General features: G+C 34.5%; 1 protein-coding gene and 1 long non-coding RNA gene across 2 annotated transcripts; one reads left to right on the top strand and one right to left on the bottom strand.

Annotated features, from left to right (window-relative positions):
• Positions 1-655: 655 nt before the first annotated feature.
• LOC132239786 (beta-casein-like) lies at positions 656-5,127 on the bottom strand. The gene is made up of 6 exons (XM_059706681.1): positions 5,077-5,127; positions 4,271-4,297; positions 3,980-4,006; positions 2,922-2,945; positions 2,512-2,556; positions 656-1,201 (listed from the first exon to the last, which is right to left on the bottom strand). Exons 1-6 carry the CDS (start codon positions 5,125-5,127, stop codon positions 656-658), a joined length of 720 nt encoding a protein of 239 aa, XP_059562664.1.
• A 10,441-nt stretch (positions 5,128-15,568) lies between these two features.
• On the top strand, positions 15,569-22,512 carry LOC132227326 (uncharacterized). The gene is made up of 6 exons (XR_009451171.1): positions 15,569-15,619; positions 17,555-17,619; positions 18,249-18,272; positions 18,351-18,377; positions 19,390-19,511; positions 22,167-22,512. It is a non-coding gene; the product is annotated as an uncharacterized LOC132227326 (long non-coding RNA).
• The last annotated feature ends 3,439 nt before the right edge of the window (positions 22,513-25,951 follow it).

Below are 25,951 nucleotides of genomic sequence, written 5' to 3'. Positions count from 1 at the left end.
AGGATGTGCATTAAAGCATGTAGAGAATAGATGTACACAAGAATATAATTAAACTCATTTCAACATTCAGATTCCCAAATTGAATTCTGAATTTAGTATGTTTTAATCCTCTTTATCTATGTTCTCTAGACATCAAATAAATCAGAATCTTTGAAATAATTACTTCTAAATACTCAGTATCTTCTACATAGAAAATCAGAAGATTTATTTCTAAAACTTTGTGAGCAGACCTAGGCATTGGAATTTGGGGGAAAACAAGTTTTCTAGGTTATTTTATTTCATAACTAGTGTTGAGAATGCCTGATGTCAACTACATGCATTAGGAGGTCTATTTAATTTTCATTTATTCGTTGACTAGTGGCCCTGCACATGAATCCATGCACGACTAGCTCTTTGACGTTTGCCTCAGCTGGCCACCCCACCCACCGCCAATTGTAGTTCTCCACTGCACATAGCTTGCTGCCCCACCCTCCTGTAGCTCTCTGCCCTCCTGTAGCTCTCTGCCACACATAGCTCACTGCCCTGCCCTCCTGCTGTTCAGTTGTTACATGACAACATCCCAGACCAATTTGCATATTATCCTATTATAAGTATAGATTCTGGATCTCCCACTTCTTCTACAATCATATACACATCATGAATGAGAAAACAGAGTTCATAAAGTAGGACTTACTTGTTGTAAGTTGTAAACTGGGGCAATAGGTTGCATCGCAGGGTAGAATGCCTGGGTTGGGTCAACCAGAAGCTGTGGGTTCAGCACAAGGGCCTGGGCAGGCATCGCTCTCTGGGGGTAGGTCAGCACTTGCTGGGAAAGAGGCAGGACTTTGGACTGAGGAAGGGAGACCAGGTGCTGAGTGGGAAGCATGGGAGTCTGAAGAAGAGGCTGGGGGATCTGGGGCATCCAGGGCTGGAGCAGAGGCAGAGGAAGCTGTGCTTTGAGATCAGTGAGGTTTGGGATCTGGCGCTGAAGAAATGGCACTACTGGAGATCTGGGCAATTGCATCACATTGCGCTTGGGAATGATGGTCTCCTTAGCATTGGGGACTTCCATCACTTCAGGCTGAAGGAGAGGCAGCACCATAGCAGGCTGGGCAAGAGGCAGGATGTTTTGTGGAAGGCCAGGGTAAGGCATGGGCTCAGCATAAGGATAGAAAAGAGGCTGTGGCTGGACAAGAGTGTGGATTTTGTCCTGGCGTTCATCCTGGAAGAAAAGAAAAATCTCTTAAGTCCATGATTCAGCTATAATTGTCATTCATGATGAATTAACCTCCTCTCTATTGAGGAATCCTGAGTGAAAGAGAGAAGGAAAATCATTTACCTATGCTGGTTAAAAAATTATTTGGGGTCATGTGAAAATGAGTTAAATACTCATTGAATTATTTATCATTAATCCACCCCCTTCATAGGTGGACCCAGATCAAACTGAAATCAAATGGTTGGGAATTTCAAGCTTGTTTCTCCTTTCTGAGTTCCCTGTAATACTGTGGATGGCTGCATAGTTTGGTACTTAGAAGGCATGAACTTCTCAACATGGTGTAAAAGTTAACCAAAATGTTTCATGTAATGAAAGTTAATTTTAAAAAGACTTAGAGGAATGTTTCCAAGATTTACTTCTATGTGTTTTAACGAAAAGTAAATCTTAACTTGTGGTTTAATTGAAGGAGTTACTCAACACCAGCTAACTTCTAGTACTAGTTTATTTAGTAGATAGTCATTATTGTAAGTCTTTAAAGAGGCATCATTTTGTAAATTCATTTTCATTTAGAAAAATATTTCTTGTATTACCAAACCCAAGTCATTGACAAAACATGAAGCTGAAATGTTACAAGTAGATATGTTACCACACATGTATTTCAATTAAATAATTATTTGTTATCCAAGAAGACCTATATTTTTAAGCAAGCTCTGCTACTTATAACTGTGTGATATTGTCGCACAATTGTGTACTCAGTTGTTCTGTATATCACTTCTCTCCTCTGTGTAATGCAAAGTCTTTTATGAATGTATTCATCAATGTTAATATAAAATACACAATTTTAAAGTAAACCCTTGTGTATTTAATGTGTGCCAGCTCATCAACCCTAAGGGATTATTAATATTCTCAGTTTATAGTTGAAGAAATGGAAGTACAAAGAAACTTGGGGTCAAGTTTAAATAGCTAATCAATGATCAGATTCAGATATATGACATATTTTCTTACCATTTCTTTTGTCACCTATGTATCTTGAGAATAAGGAAACCTGTTTCTAACTTGAAAATGTATCTACTAGTGTTCATTATGGTAAACATAAATTGAGCAAATCAATGATTATTCTAAAGTATTTAGTCTATATTCTCCAAGTGTATTATGAGAATAAAAAATGCACTTATATCTTTAAAATATATTGATAATGTTATAATCCCCATGCTGGTAGTATTTTATTATAATTCTTTAGACTGAGTATGCCCATCTTTTGTATGGATTATATTTTATAACAATTTTTTTGAATATACTCATTATGAACAAATTACCTCTCTTTGTTGCTGTTTCTCATTTTCAAACTGTTCAGGTTTCTGCTAAAAAAAAAATAACATGAATAGAAATAGAATAATCTGTAAAAATTAAATGTAGAATATATTGAAACTATATACATTTAATTATGTCTCCCCACTTATGTGTGATATACAACTGAAATTCATACAAACATACACACAATAGTAAGGTGGTTACCAGAGAAGAGTGTTGGAGGGTAGTAAAGGATAATGGGCCTAGATATATGGTGATTGAAAATTATTGGACTTTGGGTGATGGGCACACAATGCTATAAACAGGTCATATATCATAGGAACATATATTTGAGGTCAATATGATATTATTAACCAAATAAATAAATAAATAAATAAATAAATAAATAAATAAATAAATAAATAAATAGCTCTACCTTATAGATGTGGGTAATGGATTCCTTCAGAAAAATAAAAATGAAACTAGGTTAAGTTTTCATGGAAAATTTTTATTTGCCAATATGAATCAGAATATGAAGGCATTTAATAGGCTAATGTTGACAGCTTACTGGATAATATAGTGAAAAACACAGCATAATTACTGAAACTTATATGTTACGCTGTTCTGCACAAGTCTGCTCTATAAACAAGACAAATGAATGCAGTCAAGAAAGAAAAGTTAGTGAATATAGTACAAGAAGCATTTAATAGACACTAATTTTCCCTCACTATGTTCCCTTCCTATGACAACAAATGATCTCTAAGACGCCATCTGATTCTAAAGAATAAAATTCATTAATAAGAAATCGTAACAACTATTAATACATTCTGTTCATATTCTTAGTTCCTTTGTTATGTTTAGGTTTCAAATAAATTATAAAAAGTAAAATACTTTCCCTAAGGATCTGATAACCTTTATGAAGAGATAAAATAACCCAAGTACCATTTAGCAGGTGACAGACTTCCAAAAGTGGTGCAAGTGTAAATATCTACCTGACCTTCCCAGACAGACTGAAGAATAAAACTAAGTCTCACTGCTCTGATTTACTAAAGTGACTCCTGTAATGACAAAATATGTCCATTTGCATGTCTGCCCACCCCTTATATTGCAATTCTTTCCTATGGGCATCTGCTTTCAATTTGTACCATAGCTCCTAGTCGATATCTAATCCATAGAAGGTGCTCAATGAATATCAAAACAGTGAATGGGGTCAGTGTGGAGAGAGCTCCAGTCATATAAAAGGAGTGTAGCATTCACTTAAAGAAGGGGGTGGGGCAAGTGACAAGGTTCAAGTAGCAGCTAGCATAAAAATCATAGAGAATAGGGAATTCTGTAGACATTTATTTTTTCCTTAAACATATAATGGAAATTTACATCAGAATTTAGGTCAGAACTAGCTGCATTGACTTATGTGCCCTAAAGTAACACAATATAAAGAGTTGCTAGCATTTTACTGTCCAAATGGAAAATTCCCTCAAATGAACATTGTCTTACCTCACTGCTAGAAATGCTTTCTACAGTCTGTAAAGAAAAAATGCAAAATCAACAACTGGATCATCAAAGACTGTTACTTTTTTTTGAATTTTTTTGTATTGATTTGAGAGCGAGACAAACATTGATGTGGGAGAGAAACATGTATAAGTTGCGTCCCATCCACCATGACCAGGGATTGAACCCGGAACCTTGTGCTGCATGGGATGAGCCTCCAACCACTTCAAGCAAACCAGCCAGGGTAAATGTTACTATGTATGGTTGGAAAAATTTTCTCTGAATAAAATATCTTACCTCACTGGATACACGGACTTCTTTCTTCTGTAAAGAGTAAGAACAACACCACCACAATTTAGTTTTTATAGCTGACTCATTTTTCCTTCTTTATGCAGAGCTATCTCCTTCACAAACTTAAGAAATAAAAAATGTTATATATCTTTTGAGATCCTTGAAAAATATTTGTGTTTTATGTCTTGAATATTTGATAACTATAATGGAATAATTTTATTTTACCTATTTTATTCCCCTATTTGTCTTAGGAAGGGAACAGAGTGAAAGAGAAAATTAGGGTCTATTAAATGTTGCTTGTTGTATTATGTTCACTAAAATAAGTGAAGAAAATTATTTGATGGGTAACAGAAAGGGAGTTATTTGAATTTGTATCAAACAATTTTCATTATGCTTATGATTATGAATATTGCCTTTGCTCCACTCCCTGGATTTCTTTGAGTAGACAGGGGTAGGATTTGGCCCAATGCCCCAGAGTAAGAGGTACATCAGTTTCATCACTGATATGTTTATCTAGGTTGCACATGCATGCAATTGTATTTGTGCAATATTACTCTTTTTTTCTGTGTGTTTCTTCTCCTTTTGCCTGATGTTTGTTTTTTTCTTTAGCAACTGGTTGCCCAGTGGTGTAGAAAGCATTTAAACCAGATTTATGGTCCTACAGGACTCTGTTGAAATAATCAGTAAATATAAATTATTTTCTTGGAAGTAAACAAAAAAAATCTGTTGAAATTCAGCTTTCTATGTTCATTTAAAATGTTGCTGATGTTGCTCTCTACACTACATGTTAATCATTTCACGTTTTTTATTACCTCTGATGCAAGTGCAAGGGCCACGAGGCAGGCAAGGATGAGGACCTTCATGGCTCTCAAGTCCTGTGAAAGGCAAAATAAGGAAATGGTAGTATAGTTGTCAATCTAACCACTTATTTAGGTAGGAATATTTTTTTAAAGAAACCAAAACAATGTAAAAGTAAAATATCTGTGTTTTAGAAAAAATTACTAATGGAAGTTTTATCGTACACCAAAGACAAAATCTACAATGGCAATGTGGTCTTACATATCAATTTTATAATTCAATACCAGCCATTCAGGTTTTTTCAGCTATCAACTGTAACCTACTCCATGCCTTTAAGTCTTGTTTAGAGTACAGTGTTGTTGTTTTTTAAAAAGATAGAAGGAAGCTTTAAATGTTTATATAAAGCTTTATTAATTGCTTCATTTATTCAAAATAAGTAATATTTATTTCACATCCTTAATTCCCCGATGCTGGTTAAAGTCTTGGTTTAAAGTAATGAACAAAATATTAAGGTCTCAGCCCTGGTGAGTCCTCATATCTGTTGGGAACAGACTGAGTAAAGAAAACGTATACACAGAAAATGTATACATAGAAGATCATTTTTTGTTTTTACCTTTCTTAAACTAAACAGTTTTCATGAATATTTTGTTTAATCATATGTCCTTATTTCTAACAAGACTGGATCGGATTCAATTGCCCCGTCCCTACTGCAGACCACTCCCTCTTGTAGCATAACATATACTATTTGTTAACAATTTTGACCGAAATGTACTAAACGTTTGATCTTGTTCCATCTCTATAATTTCTTGTAAAACATAATTTTTGTGCTACCAATACACCCTGGGTGATACATAATTATTTTTATTAAATTTATTGGGGTGATAGTTGTCACGAATATCATTTATGTTTCAAGTGTACAATTCTAAAATATATCATCTGCATATTGCATTGTTTATTTACCAGCCAATGTCAAATCTCCTTCAAACACGATATAATATTTTGTATTCCCTTTACCCTTTATTTTCTCCCATACCTCTTTCCCTGTGGTAACTACCATACTATTGTCTGTGTTTATGAATTTTTGTTTGTCGTGTTTGTTTTCTTTGATGCTTTCAGTTTTATACCCCATATATGAGTGAAATTACATGGTTCTTGAATTTTTCTGTGTGACTGATGTTACTTAGAATAATATTTTCAGGATCTATCCATATTCTCACAAATAGCAATATTAATTTTACCTTGCTGAAGACCTACGTAAGTTCCCAAATAAATTTTTATTTTCAAGTTTCAAAAAATATTATAGATGATTATGTATGTTAGGAAAGACTGTATTACATTTTTCAAATTTTATAATTAATATTTTATATACACTTTTTAAGGCAGAATTTCATTATTGACTAATATATTCTAAGGTGCTCTTTTTTCCAAGTCTCTTTCTTTTGTTTTTGTTTTCAAGTAATTTCTATGTCTTCCAGAATTTTCTTACAAAGTAAAATTTCATTTTTTTAACTGAATTCTATATTTCATGTGTCTATTTTAATATTTTTAAATATTGTAAATTGAATAATAAAATGGGATGTTGCAAGTTGTAAACAAGTTTGAGGAATACACTCACCTGAAAAATTATTCATAAGCATCAAGTAGTGCATGTTCCCAAAGAGCTCCCATAATATCTTGACAAAATGCCACCTCTATACCTACCTAGTGATAAAAGCTTTCCCTATAATGATTCCTATTTCTTTATAATAATTTAAATATATTTGTTTTTATGACTGCAGTAATGCTTAATAAAATTTGCAACATTTAATTCAGAAAACATATCTTTTAAAGTTTTTTCCCCAATTTTTTTTTTATTGAATTGAGAGAAAGAGAGGTAGAAACATCAATTTGTTGTTCCATTAACTTATGCATTCATTGATTGAATATTGTATGTGCCCTCACCAAGGATTGAACCCTCAACATTGGAGTATCCTGACCACACTCTAACCAACTGAGCCACCCAGCCAAGGTCAGCAAATAGATATTTTAATATAGCCTCTTAACTAGCCTTGTACTAAAATAATATTAATCACCATTACTGCATTTTCTTAAAATCATAAAGCTTATGTGGTCATTATAATTTTTACCAAATCTTTATAGGCACTTTTAGCTTTTAACATAAATTTTGAAAATAATGTCAGTACTATTCAAATACTTTTATTTCAAAAATTATATTTTAAAAATTATTTTCTTCATATATTTTAAATTAAACAAAAAAAGGGCATACAACAAATTGACATCATATATTCTTACCTTTTCTCCAAAGTGGAGGTCAAGAAGTGAAGAAAGTGGTAAGTGAATGATGGTCTGCCTATTTTCTTGGCTATTTATAGTGTAGTTAATGGCATGTGGTTTGAAAAAAAAAATCAATAGTAAGTTTCAATTCCAAGAAATTGACATGATTAGAAAATAATTTCTGCCTAATATCTGTCCCCAGAAATGCCCAGTAGCAATTTAACAAGGGCGCAATTCACATCTGATAAAGGAAATCAGTCCAGGAAATGTTATTATCTAATAACTAAAGACAATCCTTAGAGGACAGTGACCTTCTAGCTCAGGGCCCAAGTTATTGAGGACACAATTAGGTCTTTAGCACTTGCTGAGTCCTGAAGGTCTCAACTCAGTAGGCGCGCGCGGGAATGTTATATAAGAAGCAGAAATACTCAGAAGCTTTGCAACAGCCACATTATCATGATACCGGGAGCAGTTGTCAGTGCTTTATGCCACAATGGAGAAAATGACAAGATAACAAATCCATGTGGTGGCTTCATCATGTAATTCAAATTGCTCAGCTCCCAGGGCCACTTGTTTTGTAAACAATAAATAATTTACGTAAAACCAATATCTTGTATACAAGAAGAATAGGCCTCTCTCTGTAAGGGAACATCCAAGAAAAAGAATTTGAATGGCTTGTTGTATAGGCAAAAATTGTTGGTAAATGTCCTGTAAAATATAACAGAGCCTAATTTACCTGACAAATATTAGCTACCTCTCTTCAATCAAGCATAAGAACTATAATAGCTTTTTTTTTTTTTTCTTTGTATCAACCCTATGCTAGGCATTGTTTCATTTACATATTTATCTTGTATGATGCCAACAAAAACATCATGAGATAGCTTTCCCATCCATATTTTGGATGAAGAAATTAAAACACCAAAAGGTTAAGTAACTTGTAAAATCCATACTATTTGTTAATTTCTTTTTTTTTAATATTACTTTGTGTTTTTTTTAATTTAATTTTATTGTTTAAAGTATTACAAAGAGTAGTACATGTCTCTTTTTCCCCCCCATTGATCTTCCCCTGGCCTCCCCAACTCCCCGGTACATGCCCTCACTGCACCCACACCCCCCAGTGTCTCGTATCCATTGGTTATGCTTATATGCATGCATACAAGTCCTTTGGTACTATTTGTTAATTTCAAAAAATAACATTTAAAATCAGATCTGTATGAGTACTTGTGTTTATATTTGTTTATATGCAAAGTCCATGTCTTAACCCCCTGAAATTTTTAAATAAGATTTAGCTATCAATTTTAGCATTTGGGTTTATATGTGCATTATTTGTTATGACTGGATTGGAAGAGTGAGCATTTTTGCTGAGTGTGTGCATGGGGAGCAGGTCTTAAAGGAGTTGTTATTATAGTTGGAACTTAAAGAATGAGTACAATTATTTTAAATATATTTTTATTGAGCTCTGGAGGACGGGAGAAAAAGAAAGAAACATCAATGATGAGAGAGAATCACTGACTGGCTACCATCTGCATGTCACCTACTGGAGATCAGGCCCACAACCTGGGCATATGTCCTGACCAGAAATCAAACCACCTGTTTTACAGGTTGATGCTCAAGCCCTGAGCCACACCAGTTGGGCAAATGAGTACAGCTTTGAAACATCATTACATAGCAATAAGCTATTTTTTTATTTTTTTAATCTTCACCTGAGGATATTTTTCCATTGATTTTTAGAGAAAGTGGAAGAGAGAGGGAAAGACAGAGAGAAATATCCATGTGACAGAAACACATTGATTGGTTGCCTCCTGTATGAGCCCTGACCAGGGCTCAGGCTGGGGAGGTACAGAGCCTTGACCAGAATTGAACTCGGGACCCTTTGGTTCAGCTGATGCTCTATCCACTGAGCCAAACCAGCTAAGGCAATAAACTATTTTTGCTGAAGAAATTATAGGTGGTTGAACAGTAATAAACCACATTTGATGGGTTCTGTATTTTAGGAAACAGGGGATATAGAGCGTAAATTATTGTTACAGGGTATTGATAGAGTCAAATCATGAATGCTTTTGAACTTTAGATATGCATTGTGACATAATTCACTGGAAATAAGAAATATAGTAAAATTTTGAAAGAAATAAGGATTGCAAAATTTCTTGGAATATAGTCCTTTATGACAATATTTCAGGCAACTTAGTAAGAGGGATTGTTATAACATGTTATTATACTAGTTGAGGAGAAACATTATGATGACCTCAACTATGGAAATGGTGCTAGTATCTTAGTCAATGGGAAGCAAACTTCTCATTAAAATATGAGAAATAAGAGAAATGAATGAACACAATGCTGGTATGCCAGGGTAATTGAAAAGTTATCCATGTTATAACCCGAGATAGAAACCAACCTGAAATTAGAAAGAGGGTACGCAGTTCAGTCTTTTTTTAAATATATTTTTTATTGATTTTTCACAGAGAAGAAGGAAGAGGGATAGTTAGAAACATCAATGAGAGAGAAACATCAATCAGCTGCCTTTTGCACACCCCCCACTGAGGATGTGTCTGCAACCCATGTACATGCCCTTGACCGGAATCAAACCTGGGACCCTTCAGTCCACAGGCCAACGCTCTATCCACTGAGAAAAACCGATCAGAGTCAGTTAAGTCTTATACATGGTAAGATTGACGGTGTCTAAGATGTGTTGTGAATTAAATATCATGCTCAAAGAAGTCATATGTACAACTGTAGAAATGATTTTTTCTGGCAAAGGAATAAATAAACGTCCCTACAGAAAAAGTGGCAAAGGAAAAGAGAACGTGTCAAAGAATAGAACTCAATATTATTATTATTCAGTGGCTGGTACAGCAAAGGGAATTGGGAAAAAATACAGAGTATAAAGCAGAAGAGAGTAGGGGGTCATGGGAGTCATTGGAAGAAATAGCTAGAAAACAAACAAGTGAAGGCAAGAGTGAAAGTGCTACACAGATGTGGAATAAGCTGGAACAGAGAAGAAATTTTTGGACACATGGAGTCACTATAACTGTAACCATTGAGATACACTCCACGTGGTTAGGAAATAAGTAATGTGTGAGGAATGAAATGCAACACTACTCTGCCAGGACTTTAGAAGAAGAACTAATGACACCTATGGAATCTTATCTAATACTGTAGGAACAACCAGAATTACACAAAGGTAATTTTAGGATAGAGATTTTTAGCTTAAAAGAAAGAGGCCATTGGTGAGAAATGCCTGAAACACATCAAAAGGCTGAGGAATAAATTGATGGAGCAAGTTGCAGTAGGATCAGAGTCACAACCAAAAGAATTAGACCTATACAGAATGTACCAGTTTTTTGTTTTGTTTTGTTTTGTTTTGTTTTGTTTCAGTTTTGTTTTGTTTTGTTTTTTTTTTGTTTTGTTTTGTTTTGTTTTGTTTTGTTGGAGAATGGAGTAAAGGAGGAGAGGATGAGTAAATACAATACATACTTTGAAATACAGGGTAGAAAATTTAAAATTAAATGGTACTACTTTTCCATGTAAGGTACAAGATGGAGTTTTCCACTGACAGTGGCAAGTGGATATGAGTTTGTGATATTTAAAGGAGGGATCATTTTTGGTTAATGTGAAAATAAAAATGAATGAAAATTTCCATGGCAGTACTACCTACATGAAAATAAAGGTCAGCTTGTTTTCTTTACCCAAGTTGACTTATGCCAAGGTGGTTGCTGTCTAATATCAATAAATCAAGAGAACTGTTGGAATAGGAACAGGAAATTGAATGTGTTTTTGCTAAAGTGACAAACAATGAAGTATTGATGGACCTACTAATGAAGAGATGACAGTAATTGAGTAATAAACTAGAATCCTCATAAGAGCTTGAATGACTACAGATGAAAGAAAGAAAAGAAAGAAAGAAGGAAGGAAGGAAGGAAGGAAGGAAGGAAGGAAGGAAGGAAGGAAGGAAGGAAGGAAGGAAGGAAGGGAGGGAGGGAGGGAGGGAGGGAGGGAGGGAGGGAGGAAGGAAGGAAGGAAGGAAGGAAGGAAGGAAGGAAGAAGAAAGAGAGAAAGAAAGATGAGAGAGAGAAAGGAGAGACAATAAAGGAGAGAAATATCAAAAGAAGGAAAAGAAAGAAAGAAAAAAAAGAAAGAAAGGAAGGAAGGAAAAAGAGAGAGAAAGAAAGAAGAGAGAGAGAAAGGAGAGATAATAAAGGAGAGAAATATTGAAACAAAGGAAGGAAGGAAGGAAGGAAGGAAGGAAGGAAGGAAGGAGAATGATGAAAGAAAGAAAGAAAGATGAAAGAAAGAAAGAAAGAAAGAAAGAAAGAAAGAAAGAAAGAAAGAAAGAAAGGAAGGAAGGAAGGAAGGAAGGAAGGAAGGAAGGAAGGAAGGAAGGAAGGAAGGAAGGAAGGAAGGAAGGAAGGAAGAAAGAAAGAAAGAAAGAAAGAAAGAAAGAAAGAAAGAAAGAAAGAAAGAAAGGAAGGAAGGAAGGAAGGAAGGAAGGAAGAAAGAAAGAAAGAAAGAAAGACCAGGCCTAATGAGAGCGAGCAATGTCAAGAAGTACAGATTAGAGTTTTTTACTAAATGGAATTTCAGCATCAGAAAGAAGAGACTTTCTGGATGATGTCATAATCCAAAGAGTAGTCATACATGCAGTATATGGAAGGTAGGTAAACACCAATATTGAAGGTTTATAGTGAAATACATTCTCCACTATATGTCTATGTTTGCCAGGATTTTGCTAGTTGCCAAGAATGCAACAATAAAAAAAGACAAAAATCCTGTCCTCAAGAACATTAAAGCCTTTAGGATAAGCTAATGTGAAGTTTACGTGTTATGAAATGTAACAAACATTTTAATATAAGCTGTAATAAGTTGCAATAGGCACAAGGAAATACCTAGTTTATTTCAGCGGATGGATATGACAGGCAAAGAGGATCTTCATTAAGACATGAGTCCTGTGTAGGATCTTGAAGCCAGATGAAAGGTTTGACCTCAGGAGAAGAGAGAATTTAGGCTGAAAGAAAAAAAAGAATAGAGTCTTGGATTTAGAAACCAGTCACTACAGCTAAATCAAGGAGTGAATTGGAGTCATCAAATATAATGAAGGAAGTAGATGGAGATGTTAACAGAGAAAGAGAAAGTGGTCCAATAATGATGAGCAAAGCATGCTGTGCTCCATAGGAACATGAATTTTATTCTGTAGATAATGGGGATTTGCTGATGAATTTAGGACAGATAGGAACATCTAGAAAATAACTACTAAAAATGTATAGTAAAAAGTAATTGAAAATGATACAAACTTTTAAAAATGAGGCTTCTCAGGTTTGAGCTCATATCTTTGGAGTGAGTGAATTTTTATCAGAAAATGTTCATGGAAGGACAGAAAATTAGTAAGCATAAAGGAATCTGAAGGCCAGAGAGGAGCAGGGTCTTACCCAAAGTCCACAAAAATATCTGAAGCAGGCCTCCAAAGTATTTAGTATAGGCCTATTTACAAAAGCAATCTTCAAATTTTTCTGGTTCTCTAGTGACTGATGTTCACAAATGTAATTGATTGATTGTGTTTGACGCTGCTCAATTTTACAATTTTCTTTTTTTTTCTGTTCACTGCTTGTAATAGATACATTCAGGACTTAAGCACTGGTAAATGCCCCTTTAAAGCAAGTAAATAACGTATTTGCATAATTAATCATTTTCCTTTATAATATCACTTGCATTTATATAATGCTAGATGTTTGAGGGAAGGGAACACTTCTAATTGTTCCTTATGTTTTATATTGCTAAGTGAATGTCTATAGTCCATTTCAACTATTCAACTAATATTTACTCTTGAACCATGCTCATATTGAGCAAGGCACAAGCTATGAAAACAAATAATGAAATAATCCCAATTCATAGATCCAATTAGAAAGTCTGTGATTACTCTCAGTTGCCATTGCCATGAATATAACACAAACTGCTTTGCTAGTTAAATAAATAAATAAACATCATGGATTTTGTCATAGACTATATAGCATATTTCATTGTAGGAAAAGTAAAAAGAGGGAGAGGAGAAAGAAGAGGAGGGGAAGAGGAGAAAGAGGAAGAAAAAAAGAGGAGAGGAAGAGAAGGAGAAGGGGAATCTAGCATAAATATCATCAAAAATTCCCATTTAGAGATTACATCTTTATGCCACCAATTAAATGCCACACTAGTGACATAGCAGTCACTCTTTATTGCTTATTCCCTTGTACGAAAGACTCTGACATTTTCAAACTGTATGGTGTTTAGTTGTAGCTTATATGATACCAGCTTTACTTAATTATAAAATAACAGGACAAGTTCTGGTCCATCAATATTCTAAAATGATCTATTGTTCATGGAGGATGAATTCATAAGTAACACACAAGGCTAGTCCTATGTGTAAAGTCCACTGTTCTTGTTTCCTTCTATCACACATAATCCCCAATGTTCCTATTGTGTTGGAACAGAAAATGAGGTGTGAAACAATGCCCATGTTTTGGTTTACCTACCTAAAGTATTTGTGAGTTACTTGTAGGTTTTAATTTTGTGTATTAGCATCTGTCAAATTTTATTTCCTGGCATTTCCCCATGATGTTTATTTATTTAACTACTGTTGCAATTTGGATCGAATAGTGCCTTTGGATCACTATTTTACATTTTCTTCAGAAGTAGTGAATACCATAGATCTACTAGAATAGCATCTAGTAACATGGCCCAAGAAAAATGACTGCAGAAATAAATGAAGGAAGAAAGGAGGTGATATAAGTAAGAGAGAGTGAAAAAAAAAGAAAAAGGAAGGGAGAAAATCATTTGACATTCCTTAAATAAATAAAGCAGGATATATTTTTTAAATCATATTCATTTTTATACTAATGTACCTTGTATAACTTTTAGCCATTGAGAATACACTAGACCTTGAATTTGTTTGGCATTGAAAATGGACTATCTACAAGTTGTTGATATCAATTAAAAAGAATACTTATTATTTTAATTGAATTGGACTTTATTTGCCTTAACAAATCATTAATAATATTTTGTTTATCACCAAGAAAATAACAATATCTAATGTCGTTATTTAAATATAGCATAGAAGATTCACCTAACAAATATTTCCTCAAACCACCTGATAAAAAGTGAAACCTTAAATTCTATTTATAAGGTCCATTTTACAGACGCATAATGAGTCGATTATGTGGTTTCTTAAAATTTTTGTTAAACAAAGAGTCGCCTGGAGAAATGGATAACAAGAGATTGCTACTGTGCCTCCAGGATTCTGATTCAACATGCCTGGAAAGAGGGCCTATGGATTTGCATTTCCCTCACATCAAGCTCCCAGGTGATGCTAACTCTGGTGGTCACATGAACCACATTGTGAGTAATGATGGGCTAGGACACCAAATATACCTAACACTTAAAAATGCCTTTTTGTGTACTTAATTCTGAGTGCATTTCATTATTCAACCAGGGGCAAAGACCTGAATTTATATAAACATTTGCCTGGGGACTTAGTGAAAACTAATTTTTCCTCCTATCTAGTGGAATTACATTAAAACATGGTTCCCAGTGAGGGTCATGAGCCTCTAAGGGCTGAAAAGAAGAAATTCAATACCCAAATATAAGCATCCAGTTACTATGTGAGACATAGAGACTGAGCTTCTGTGGTCATTGGACTGTAATACTAAGAATTGTTTTATGTATTATCTAATACTCGCTGGATTAGTGCATTTTGGCACACCTTTAAATATACCTTAAGATTTAAAATATTTCAAAGTCCATAAAAAGGGTACATTGTAATAACTTGTAGGAGATACATTTGAAATAAATGATGACTCCAATTTTATTATGAGTTGCTACCATATATTAGAAAACCAGTAAAATTTGGATAAAGCAGTATCATTTTGGACATGGAGTTTTTCCATCTTTGACATGTGTTTGTTCAAATAGGACAGTTGGTGTTCTGCAGAAATACTTTTACCATTTCAATTCATTTCCATGCTTACTTTACTGTAGCATGCATATCTCTGAGGCTTATTCATGCATACCTAGACAAATATTGAGATGAACACATGATGTGCACAATTATTTCCTGGTTACTCTGCTACACAATCTTCTATTGTAAAATGAAAGACTATTCTTAGTATCTGTGGGGACAGATTTGGGCATCACTTTTAGTTCTATAATATGACCTCAGAAGGGTATATAGGTATATAAATACATCAGTTCTCTGGAAAGGCACATTGTCTTTCAGAGCTTCGCAATTCCAGCTTCTTGAACTCTCATCTTGGGCAAAAGGTAATATATTCATGGAAAATCTAATATGATCTCTTGTTATGATTTTGGTTTATTAGAGTAAGTTGCAAACCATTTGTAAAGTGTACACTATTTATTGGTAATTGCACATAAAGAAACAATTTATAGAGGTGAAGATTCTATGTCAGGATTTGAAGTCGAGGACAGAATCACAATGCCCCTAAATTTACAGCAAGCATTGTACCAAACAAAGGATTGTACCAAAGAAATGTGGTACAAGAGGGAGATGTACTCATGTTCTTCATAGATGGGATATCCTAAATGTCTTTCTATTTTCTTAACTCAATATATAATAAGTACTTTGTTAATGTTTAGTTTTACCTTTAACTTAATGGTCAAGGTCATTTATTATAAGAAAACGACCTCTTGAATAGCATAAGCTCCATTTTTGCACATGTGTGTATTATTTCAAATTTTACCATAGTTACTGTATCACCATCAATAATTCATTTCCATTACATTTTCATTGTTCTTTTTATCATAAAAATAGGTTCTAATTTTCTGCATAATTAGCACTGAATAATGGATTTTTTGTTTTATTAATTCATTTTATGCAATATATTATTAATTCATTAGTGATTTGGTTGAAAAAGCTTTTATGCTGTGTCAAACATTTATCACTGTGTTCTTTAGAAAGCAGTTGATAGTTACCCATCTGGGGTATCTATCTCTCTATAGAAGACCAGTTTCTTTGAATTTCCCTTAATCTTCTTTCAACAAAGTTTGAGGTATGAACAACACTAAAAACTGCATCCTTGTTGGGATCATCACATGACTAAATGTTTGGTAAATAGTAGATGATCTAAAAAACTTCATCAAGAAATATATAATTTATTGTTTTTCCAATGACACAGTCCTGAGTTTAAAACAATGAGAAAAAATTAGCAAATACGGAACAACGGAAATGCCATCAATCACAATTTGTGCTTCATATGTTAGAGATTTGGAGTTATTAGGCAGAAGAATTGTTTCTTCAATAATCAGAAAAATATTACTCTATTATTCTATCAAAACTGAGGGCCAAAATTGATCAGGGGGAAAAACATTTACTCACTATTTACCTTAAAGTTTGCAATATGCTTTTATTTAGAATTCTATAACTGGAAAATAAATAACCTGATTTATTTCCTATACAACAGCAACAGAACTGAGTTCACTTGTATATACTGAATTACAAAATCATATATAAAATTCCCAGATTAGGGTAATTTCATTGAATGACACTATTTGGAAATTAAATAATTTTTACCAACCCATTTTCTCAATGTATTTATAATTATTTTCCCTGAAACCTCTTTAATTTGACTTTTCTCTATCTATTATCATTAAATTTTTATTACTAGGGTTGCACCACCTCTACTATTCTCAAGCATGAGACTTTACTGATTTTACCTACCTCTCTTATAAAACCTGTCTTTGTTGCTTGAATTCTACCTTCTAAACGGTTATTTAAACCCTATCTTACTTGTTACCCCATATGTCAATATGTAAGGCCCCCTATAATGTCACAATAATCTAAATGTTCAGCCAGTCTACATTTTTGTTCTTACCTGGTGAACTATTAAATTTCCTATATGCTATCCTTTCTCTCATTTTTGTTTTTCCAAACTTCTCTCTGCATATTCTATATAACCTAACACAAGCTTTACCTTTGCTTTATTTTTCATACCACCCTCCTTCTCTCAGTCTGTTTAAGATGTCCATTTTGCCAGCTTATATTATTTCTATACTACAGCACTTACCTTTACTTATCAATGTCCCCTACTAGTGTCTAAGTTCCAGATGTCAGGTGATGTGCTTTAATTCTCTCTGTATTTCTAGTCTGTTACCCAAAGCTGTGGATTCTACTTTTATCAACAAGTGATTTGCAAGTGCAGGAATGAGTGTGTTACTGATCCACCCCATATGCTTTCACAGGACTCGGCCAAAATATGAAGATCTTTGTCTTTACCTTTATCGTGGCTCTCATGGTTGCCATGATTGTAAGTATATCAGAACATTTTGAAGAGTATGTTCTCAGGAGTTATTCAGAGATTGTTCCTTATTTCTTGTGTTGTGGGCCACAGTTGCATCGCCTGAACATGGTTTTGTACGGACATTTTCCTTGAATTAACCACATCAGTACATTAAGGACTTAGAATAAATCTCAAGTATACACAGACAGACACTAAGCACACACAGAAGTACAAGTGCAAACAAAATAAAAATCCAAGAACAGAGAATACCATAATCAATTACCATTCTGTACCTGTACAATCAATATGTAAATGTACATAGTTTTTCAGCAACTTAGAACATTACGTGGTCTTGAGCTAACCCACATTTTAACTTTTCGTTTTCACTCTCCTGGTCACAGTGATAGATTTTCTTCCTTATAACACAAAAGCAATTTGGATCCAAGTGAGGTGATATCGGAACGTAGCAAATTAATTATAGCCTAAGCCTAGTCTTCATTCTGTCACTAACATGAAACAGCCAACTTTGTGCATCAGTTACCTAAGGCTTTGCCTCCATCTTGTTTAATCATAACTGTGGTAGCCAAGTGCATTTTGGCACTCAATCTAGAATTATACAATTGAGATGTTCATTCTTTTCCCTCTTTTTTTTTAAGAGTGCTGATTCTTCATCTGAAGAGGTAAGACATTATCACATATTTAGAAACTTGATAGGTAAATATGGATTAACAATTTTAATTTGTCCTTTATTTTAACAGAAACGTTACCGTAGAAACAGATTCGATGTAAGTATTGCCCAAATAATGTGGTATAATAAAATTCATTCTCTTGTCTAAATAATTATTCTATTAGAAGAATCAATCCCTATCTCTGAAACATTCGTCTAGTAAATAGCCAATGGAGACATTGAGTTTCTTTATTTTGATATACTGGAAAAGGACGTAAAGGTTATACACTGGTAGCATTTAGGTAAAAACTCATAATGCTATCCTGAAAAAGCCAATTTATTTTTTACAGAATGCAAGTATCTTTGTTTGTTAACTAGTTGCCTAAAAACTAGTTGAAATTCTATAGCTATTTAGGATAATGTATGCGTAATGGAACATAGAGGCTGCTAATGACACAGATAATGTGGTAAGTTTTCACCTTTTGATTCTTGTGGAGGATGATGAAGTCACTAGGTTAAGTTAAATTGATCTTATTAAATAAGATAGAAAATTTCATTTATTTGGCATTCTGTAATGAAGTGTATTCTTTTTTTAATGAAATGTATTCTTGAAACCTCATATTATTTTCACATCCCATATCAATATGATAAGGTCTCAAAATTCTTACTAATATATTAAATAGATGAATTTTAACATAGCACCAAATTAAAATATAAAGAAGGAGCGATGAAGGATATTGAATTTAACGGGAGTGAATATTAAAGAAACTAGGAGTTTGAAGAGATAGTAAGGTCATTATAAGTAGAGCTTGAGACATAACAATTCCACCTAACCTGGAATTAGCAAATTCCTTCTCCCTGGAAAATTCAAGGATGGACAAATTAAGGAACTCGGTAATATTTTAAGGAATATTAAAACTTCTTTGAGGGGATGGCTATAATCAGTGGCACTACCTGTATTATAAAACAACAAAATTATTAACAAAGAGTATAATTATAGATGTTTTTCTAAATTTTCCTCTTCTTTTAAACTTGCGTTCCTACCAATTTTAACAAACTAAGTGTTTAATGGAAATTATTATGAAATATCTATACTGGCATTGTCTCAATTTTTGCAATTTTATTTTCAGGGAGGGTATTATCCATACCCACAGTATCCACAGTATCCACAGTATCCACCCAATTATCCATATCCCTATCCATATCCATATCCCTATGCAGGAAAGTAATAATCACAGGACAGATGACAGAGGTAAGCTGCATCCAGTTACATTATTTGTTTTCCAGAAATTTAAGTTGTGAGAGTTAAAACAAGAATAAATAACATGAAGCCATCAAACCAAAAGCAGGCGAGTGTAAGCAATATAGTTAGGTGTAGCTCTTCTAAAGTGCATTTATTCATCTAAATATTTCTAAAATTAAAATTCTATGCTGGTGTGATTAGAGGCAGGCTTTTTTATGGGAACCCTTTATGTGTATCCTGGATTGACAACTACTAGGTTCATGACCTTGAGCAATTGCTAATCTTGTTTAAACTTCAATTTTCTCATGGACAAACAGGTATTATAATAATATGTACCCAATTCATAGAATTGGTGAGACTGTCGAAAGACACATTCCAACAATGCCCATGATTAAGTTGTATATTATTGTGACTATACCACGTCCTTCTACTAGTAAATTGTAATCTTTGAAGCAGGCACACAAACTCCATTTGGGAGCTTGTTAGAAACTTAAGAGTCTGAAGCCCCACCCAGACCTATTTAATTGGAAATTGTGTTTTAATAAGGTCCCTATTTAATTCATAACACAATAAAGTTTGAGAAACTCTGCCTTGGGACTCTGATGAGCAAATAGATTAGGGACCTGTGGTCTGAGAATTTTAACAAGAAGATGAGGAAATATTACCAACTTATTTATATAAATATATATTATTTTTTATTGCTTACAGTATTAAAAAGGGTATTACATATGTGTCCCTTTTTTCCCCCTGCTCTTGACAGTCCCCTAGACTCCCCTAGTCCAAATTATTTTTTAAAAAGTCAATTGTATATCTAATAACATTAAGCATTACAAATTCCACGAAATATTAAATATTACACTGCAGAATAAAGCATTTCAGCAATTCAGAGTTAAAATAATTACAACAGATATTAGTTATTGTTAAATGCACAGTGATAATTTATTCAAATTGAATTCCAATTATTGATACAGCTAAGAGTTTGAACTTATTCCATAGGCATTACTAATGGCTGAATATAATTGATCAAGGAAGGATATATTAAAAATACTATTTGAGAGAGACAACTATAGATGAAATGTGTTTGCTGTATTTAAGAGAAGGGGCAGGCAAACTGAGATAGGCTGGTGATAGAAAAACTAAAAAAAAAAAAAAAAAAAGGAGAAAGAAGCCTAAGGAAAAACCCCAGTAGATTCCATGATGGATTGAATGCAAAGTGAAACCAGAGAAGGGGATAAAAAAAGAAATGGATGCAAGTTCTCAGTCCTGAATTATCATAGAAAAGTGCTTAGCAAATATGCCTTCCAGGAAAGAAATAATGCTCTGCTATTGTCTATGTTGCCTGGGGTGAGAAAGTTGTTTTGTTTTGTTTGTTTCAAGGAACATTGTTTTGTGCCTTTGTTTTGCTTGGTTTCTGTAGGGGAGGTTAAAGAAGATCATTTGGTTATTTTAATTTTGAAAGTGAATATCACTGAAATTCAAAGAAAAGTGGTTAACATGAAGAGTGAACTTTATGTGAGAAGTGACAAATGGGAAAAAGGACAATATAAATTTATTCAATAAATTTTTCATTATTTGTTGAATGTTTTGTGAGACCCTGAAATACATACACGAAAAAGGCATAGGTTGGTATAAAATTAGTTTGGCCAGGATTTTAAAAACATGGAAATAAGGAATTCTTTGGAAGACTTGAAAAAAAAATTGGAAATAAATGTGGTTCCTTGTGATACTACTTTAGGAAACACAGATGCAGCTGAAATTTGTATTCATTTAGTCATCAGATATTTGTGGACCTCATGGTGACCATGCAGTGAGATAGCAGTGGAACACAAATACCTCTAAGTCAGAGTCTCTGCAGTGGACAGCTTGTTGTCTAGTCATGAAGATGGATATAAAGCCAGCCATCATCAGCCAGAATGTCATTTGGACAAAGCAGTGATGTGACTGGATATGTTATTGAGGCCTATTGCACAAGCCGCAGTATGGCCAGTAGGGTGAGGGGAATATTGACACACCATAAACAAGTTCACTGGGAAACTAGCACAGTAATTTAAGATGGGAAATAAGAGCTAGAACTAAGAAAGACGTAGTAGAGATAGTAGTAATTTATTCTACATTGCAATCTGATGATATAACCACTGTAGAATGATTTTAATAAAGCTTTGTATGTGAATAATTTTAACCAAGGCATGGTTTTGGGTTAAGGAACATTTGTTTTTTCAGGTAAAAACTTATCAAAATTTAGACAAGGCCTAGGGAGAATGCTCAGATCTCAGAAATAATGCAAGTGTCAAAATATTGAACAGAAAAGGGCTTTTTTTCTTCGTACAGGGTAGAATAGGTAAGTAAAGATTATAACCTTTAAGGGGAAGGTGAGCCAGCATGGGGAAATGACCTCTAGGGAAAAGTATGCATGCTGGTCAGCCTGTTCTCAGGGAAGCTCATAAAAGGGGCAGGTTCCACCTTTGAGGACAGCAGAATTCAGGGACCAGAGTAGCCTGGCTGTCATTGGTGGAGACCAAGTAGGGGATAACAAAAGGGCAATTGACAACACTTGATCAAACATAAAGCAATAAATATGGATATAATTCAAAATCAGAAAAGCATAATGATATTTGCAATGACTTTGTAGTTTAATGACAAGAATGTTTTCTCTTTTGTCTACAGGCTTGGTGAGAAGTCTTCTTTGCTCTCTCCTTATGATGATTTTTCTTACTCAAAAACCCTTTGACACATCTAGCAACATAATAACCTGCTTACAATAAATACATCCAAAGTGCTTCAGAAAGCATATTTTATCAAACAATTTAAAAAGTAGAGAGTATTTGTATTCTCTCAGGCATTAGATTGGAATTTAAAAACAAACTGGCCAATAAATAATTTTTCTGTGTACAAATTCCAGCTTAAAAAAAATAGTATTACATGAACAACAATTTCTGGAGATCAATGATCAATAGTTGCAACATAGTAGTAATGACATTCTCTGGACTATCTGATGGTTTTCTGTTTTACTCTGTATGTTGAAGTTTCATAAAATTAAAAAAAAAACTTTCTATGAGCAATAAATTGATCTATGAAGCATGTGTCGGATATCCCATTGTATTTATTTCCTAGCCCTGCCAAAACAAAGTACTATATTAGTAACTGGTGACTAAGAAATAACAGCAGAGCCTTGCTCTTTGTGACAGCTCTAGAGTACAATTCATCTTTGCCTCTTCCTAGTTCCTGACATTTATTGACAATCCTGACATTTCTTGGTTTGTAAATACATCACAGCAATCTCTGTCTCTGTTGTCACAAAGCCGTCCTCTCCCTCTTTGTATCTTCTTATAAAGACAACAGTCATATCAAACTAAGGACACACACCTTGTCCCTGGATAACCTTGTCTTAACTAATTACATCCGCAATTCCCCCATATTTCCAAGGCAGTTCAATTTCTGAGGTCTGGGGAATTCAAATTTCAACGTATCTTTGAGGAGGGACACAATTGAATGCATGGCACCCCAAATGTTTTTGATTCTCATTAACAGTTTTTGCAACTATTATATGCCAACACACATTATTTTTCAGTCTCTCAATATTTTTAAATAAAAAACATACAATGTTGATTTATAATCTTCTGGGACAGTGATTATGGAAGAAAGCAGGTCATAATAGAGCCGAATAGCGATTCAAACGGCTATGAAGTCATCTAGACAATCTCATTGTAATTATGAAATATTCTGTACTAAAAGGAAGTCTAGTATCTATGCAGTTCACATAAAATCACTAGAGTACTAAGCAAAATATTGTCTTTAATCATATTTGAAAGGAAAGCTACTTCACTTTTAGCAGGTGGCTGGGAAGAAAATCTCAGCTCTGCAATGGTTGAAAATATTGGCAGGTAAAATCCACACATTACAGTGTATTACAACTTTTATGAGATTGAAAGTTTTAGCAACAAAAGTCATGAAAACAGGGCTTCTCTTCCTGAAAAAAAATCAGTCAAAACTAAAGGCCAATCTTCATTCCAAAGAGGGCTCCAAGGGCAGAGAGAGAACTTTGGAGCAACAGACATTTTCTTGATCCTTTCATCTAGTAAGGTGCATTTAAGTTGTTGCTACATCTTGATTAGTGTGAATAATGCTGCAGTAAACATGGGCGTGCAGTTATCACTTTGAGAACCTGATTTTAATTCCTTTGGGTAGATACACAGAAATTAGATTATTGCATCAGTTGGCAGTTCTATTTTTATTTTTTGAGAAACCTCCATAATGTTCTCCATCATGGCTGTACCAATTTGCTCTCTAGTAGTGCACCAGGGTTCACTTCTCTGCACAGCCTCATCAACATTTATCTTTTGTTTGCTTTTTTGGATTTCTTGTTTTTTTTTATTAGTATTTCTTTTTTCCTTTTTTTTTTAGTAGTAACTATCCTAGAGGGAATCTTACTGTGAGCACTGCATCCATTCGCAACCAGGGTTCAAGGTCTGGAGATGGGGCTTCTCACAATCGGATACACTAGACAGGAAAGATGAATTTAGAAGGCATGGGGGAGCCAATTGGAGGCTTCACTCTAGTGGAGAAGCTCCCTGACTTTTTAGTCCCCTTTGCTTTTTTTTTTTTAATCTTAAATAGATTGTGATTAATGAACATATATTTAACTAAGAACACTGGTAATATACACTGAGTGGCCAGATTATTATGACTAGATGACGTTTGTAGGCAAATTAGCCGTACAGTGCATCGTATGGGATATGGAAGCTGAAGGCCTGTTCGAACCTTTGCTGTCTGCAGTTACCAAGATAAAATGTCTCTAATTTGCACAGGAACACAAGGATTGGACAGTAGAGCATTGGAAAAAAATCATGTGGTCCGATGAATCACGTTTTCAGTTTCATCATGCAGATGGCAGAATGAGAATTTGGCAGAAACAGCTTGAAAGCATGCACCCCACATGCATGAGTACAACTCTTCAAGCTGGTGGGGGCAGTGTTATGGTTTGGGGCATGTTTTCCTGGTGTGATTTGGGCCCTTTAATTCATGTGCAACAACATCTGAATAGCACAACATACCTAAGTTTCGATGCTGATCAGGTTCATCCTATCATGTGGATGGCGTATCCCAATGGAGATGGCTTCTTCCAACAAGACATTGTGCCATGCCACGGTGCTCATATTGTGCAGGAGTGGTTTCAAGAACATGAGGGAGACTTTACATTGCTTAGGTGACCCTCACAAACACCAGATCTCAATCCAATTGAGCATTTGTGGGACGAAGTTAAAAGAGCCATCAGGCAGCTGGTTCCACAACCTTCAAATCTCACAGAACTGGACAGTGCTATTCATCAGGCATGGTGTCAGATTCCTCGCATCACCTTTCAACATTTCGTGGGGTCAATGCCAAGAAGAATCGCCACAGTATTGAAGGCAAAAGGTGGCCCAATGAAGTACTGATGGGGTGGTCATAATAATCTGGCCACTCAGTGTATTGTGGTGGAGGTGTGGGGAGGGTAGATTATTCCACAAGAAGTTCTAAGGTCTACTTTTGCCACTGTTGCTATGAAACATACTGTCAGTAAATCTGTAACTGTATTATTGGTTTTTCAAAAAGAAACCATGCAGTTTATGTAACAAACACTTATATAGTACTTATTACAGTATGTGCCAGTCACTGGATAATTATATAATAGCTTTTCCAAAATTCATTCACCCACGTGAGGAACAGTGACTAGTGAGAGAGAAACTGATTTCTGCTACTACAACCCTGCTCTTCTAAGTGGAGTGGACTATCATGGGAGGGTCCCTTTGTATTCATGGGTGCTCCAAGGGCTTGCACCACCAACACCCCTAACTTCATACAATTTAGAGAAGATATCTTCACATTTAATTGAAAGCCTTCTCAATATGATTCTTAATTTTTTTTATGTGAACCCAGGCATGAAAAAGCTCTGGCCACCAACACACACAGGCATCAAACTAGGATGAAATGCCTTGCCCTTGACCAATATAAGAGCAACACCACCAATCAGGTGTCTCCTTGTCCACTGCCAGGTGTTCCCTTTGCTTTTATTTACTAGAATACAGATATGCCCTTTAGCAAAGCAAACAGGAATATCAATGATAAAGTTTGGTAAACAGTAAAAGGATTATCAGGTTAGGGCCGTGGTCGGCAAACTGTGGCTCACAAGCCACATGCGGCTCTTTGGCCCCTTGAGTGTGGCTCTTCCTAAGCCTTAGGAGTACCATAATTAAGTTAGTAACAATGTACCTACCTATATAGTTTAAGTTGAAAAAATTTGACTCTCAAAAGAAATTTCAATCATTGTACTATTGATATTTGGCTCTGTTGACTAATGAGTTTGCTGACACTGGGTTAAGGGATTGCCTTCAGTCATTCAGCCAACAGCAATATTGTGCTGATTTTCAGCCCTGTTGAATATCAAAGTCCATTAGCCTTCAAATGACTTCTTG

The sequence above is a fragment of the Myotis daubentonii genome, chromosome 1, assembly GCF_963259705.1.
Source record: "Myotis daubentonii chromosome 1, mMyoDau2.1, whole genome shotgun sequence".
NCBI lineage: Eukaryota > Metazoa > Chordata > Mammalia > Chiroptera > Vespertilionidae > Myotis > Myotis daubentonii.
This window is presented reverse-complemented; position numbering and strand designations above follow the sequence as displayed.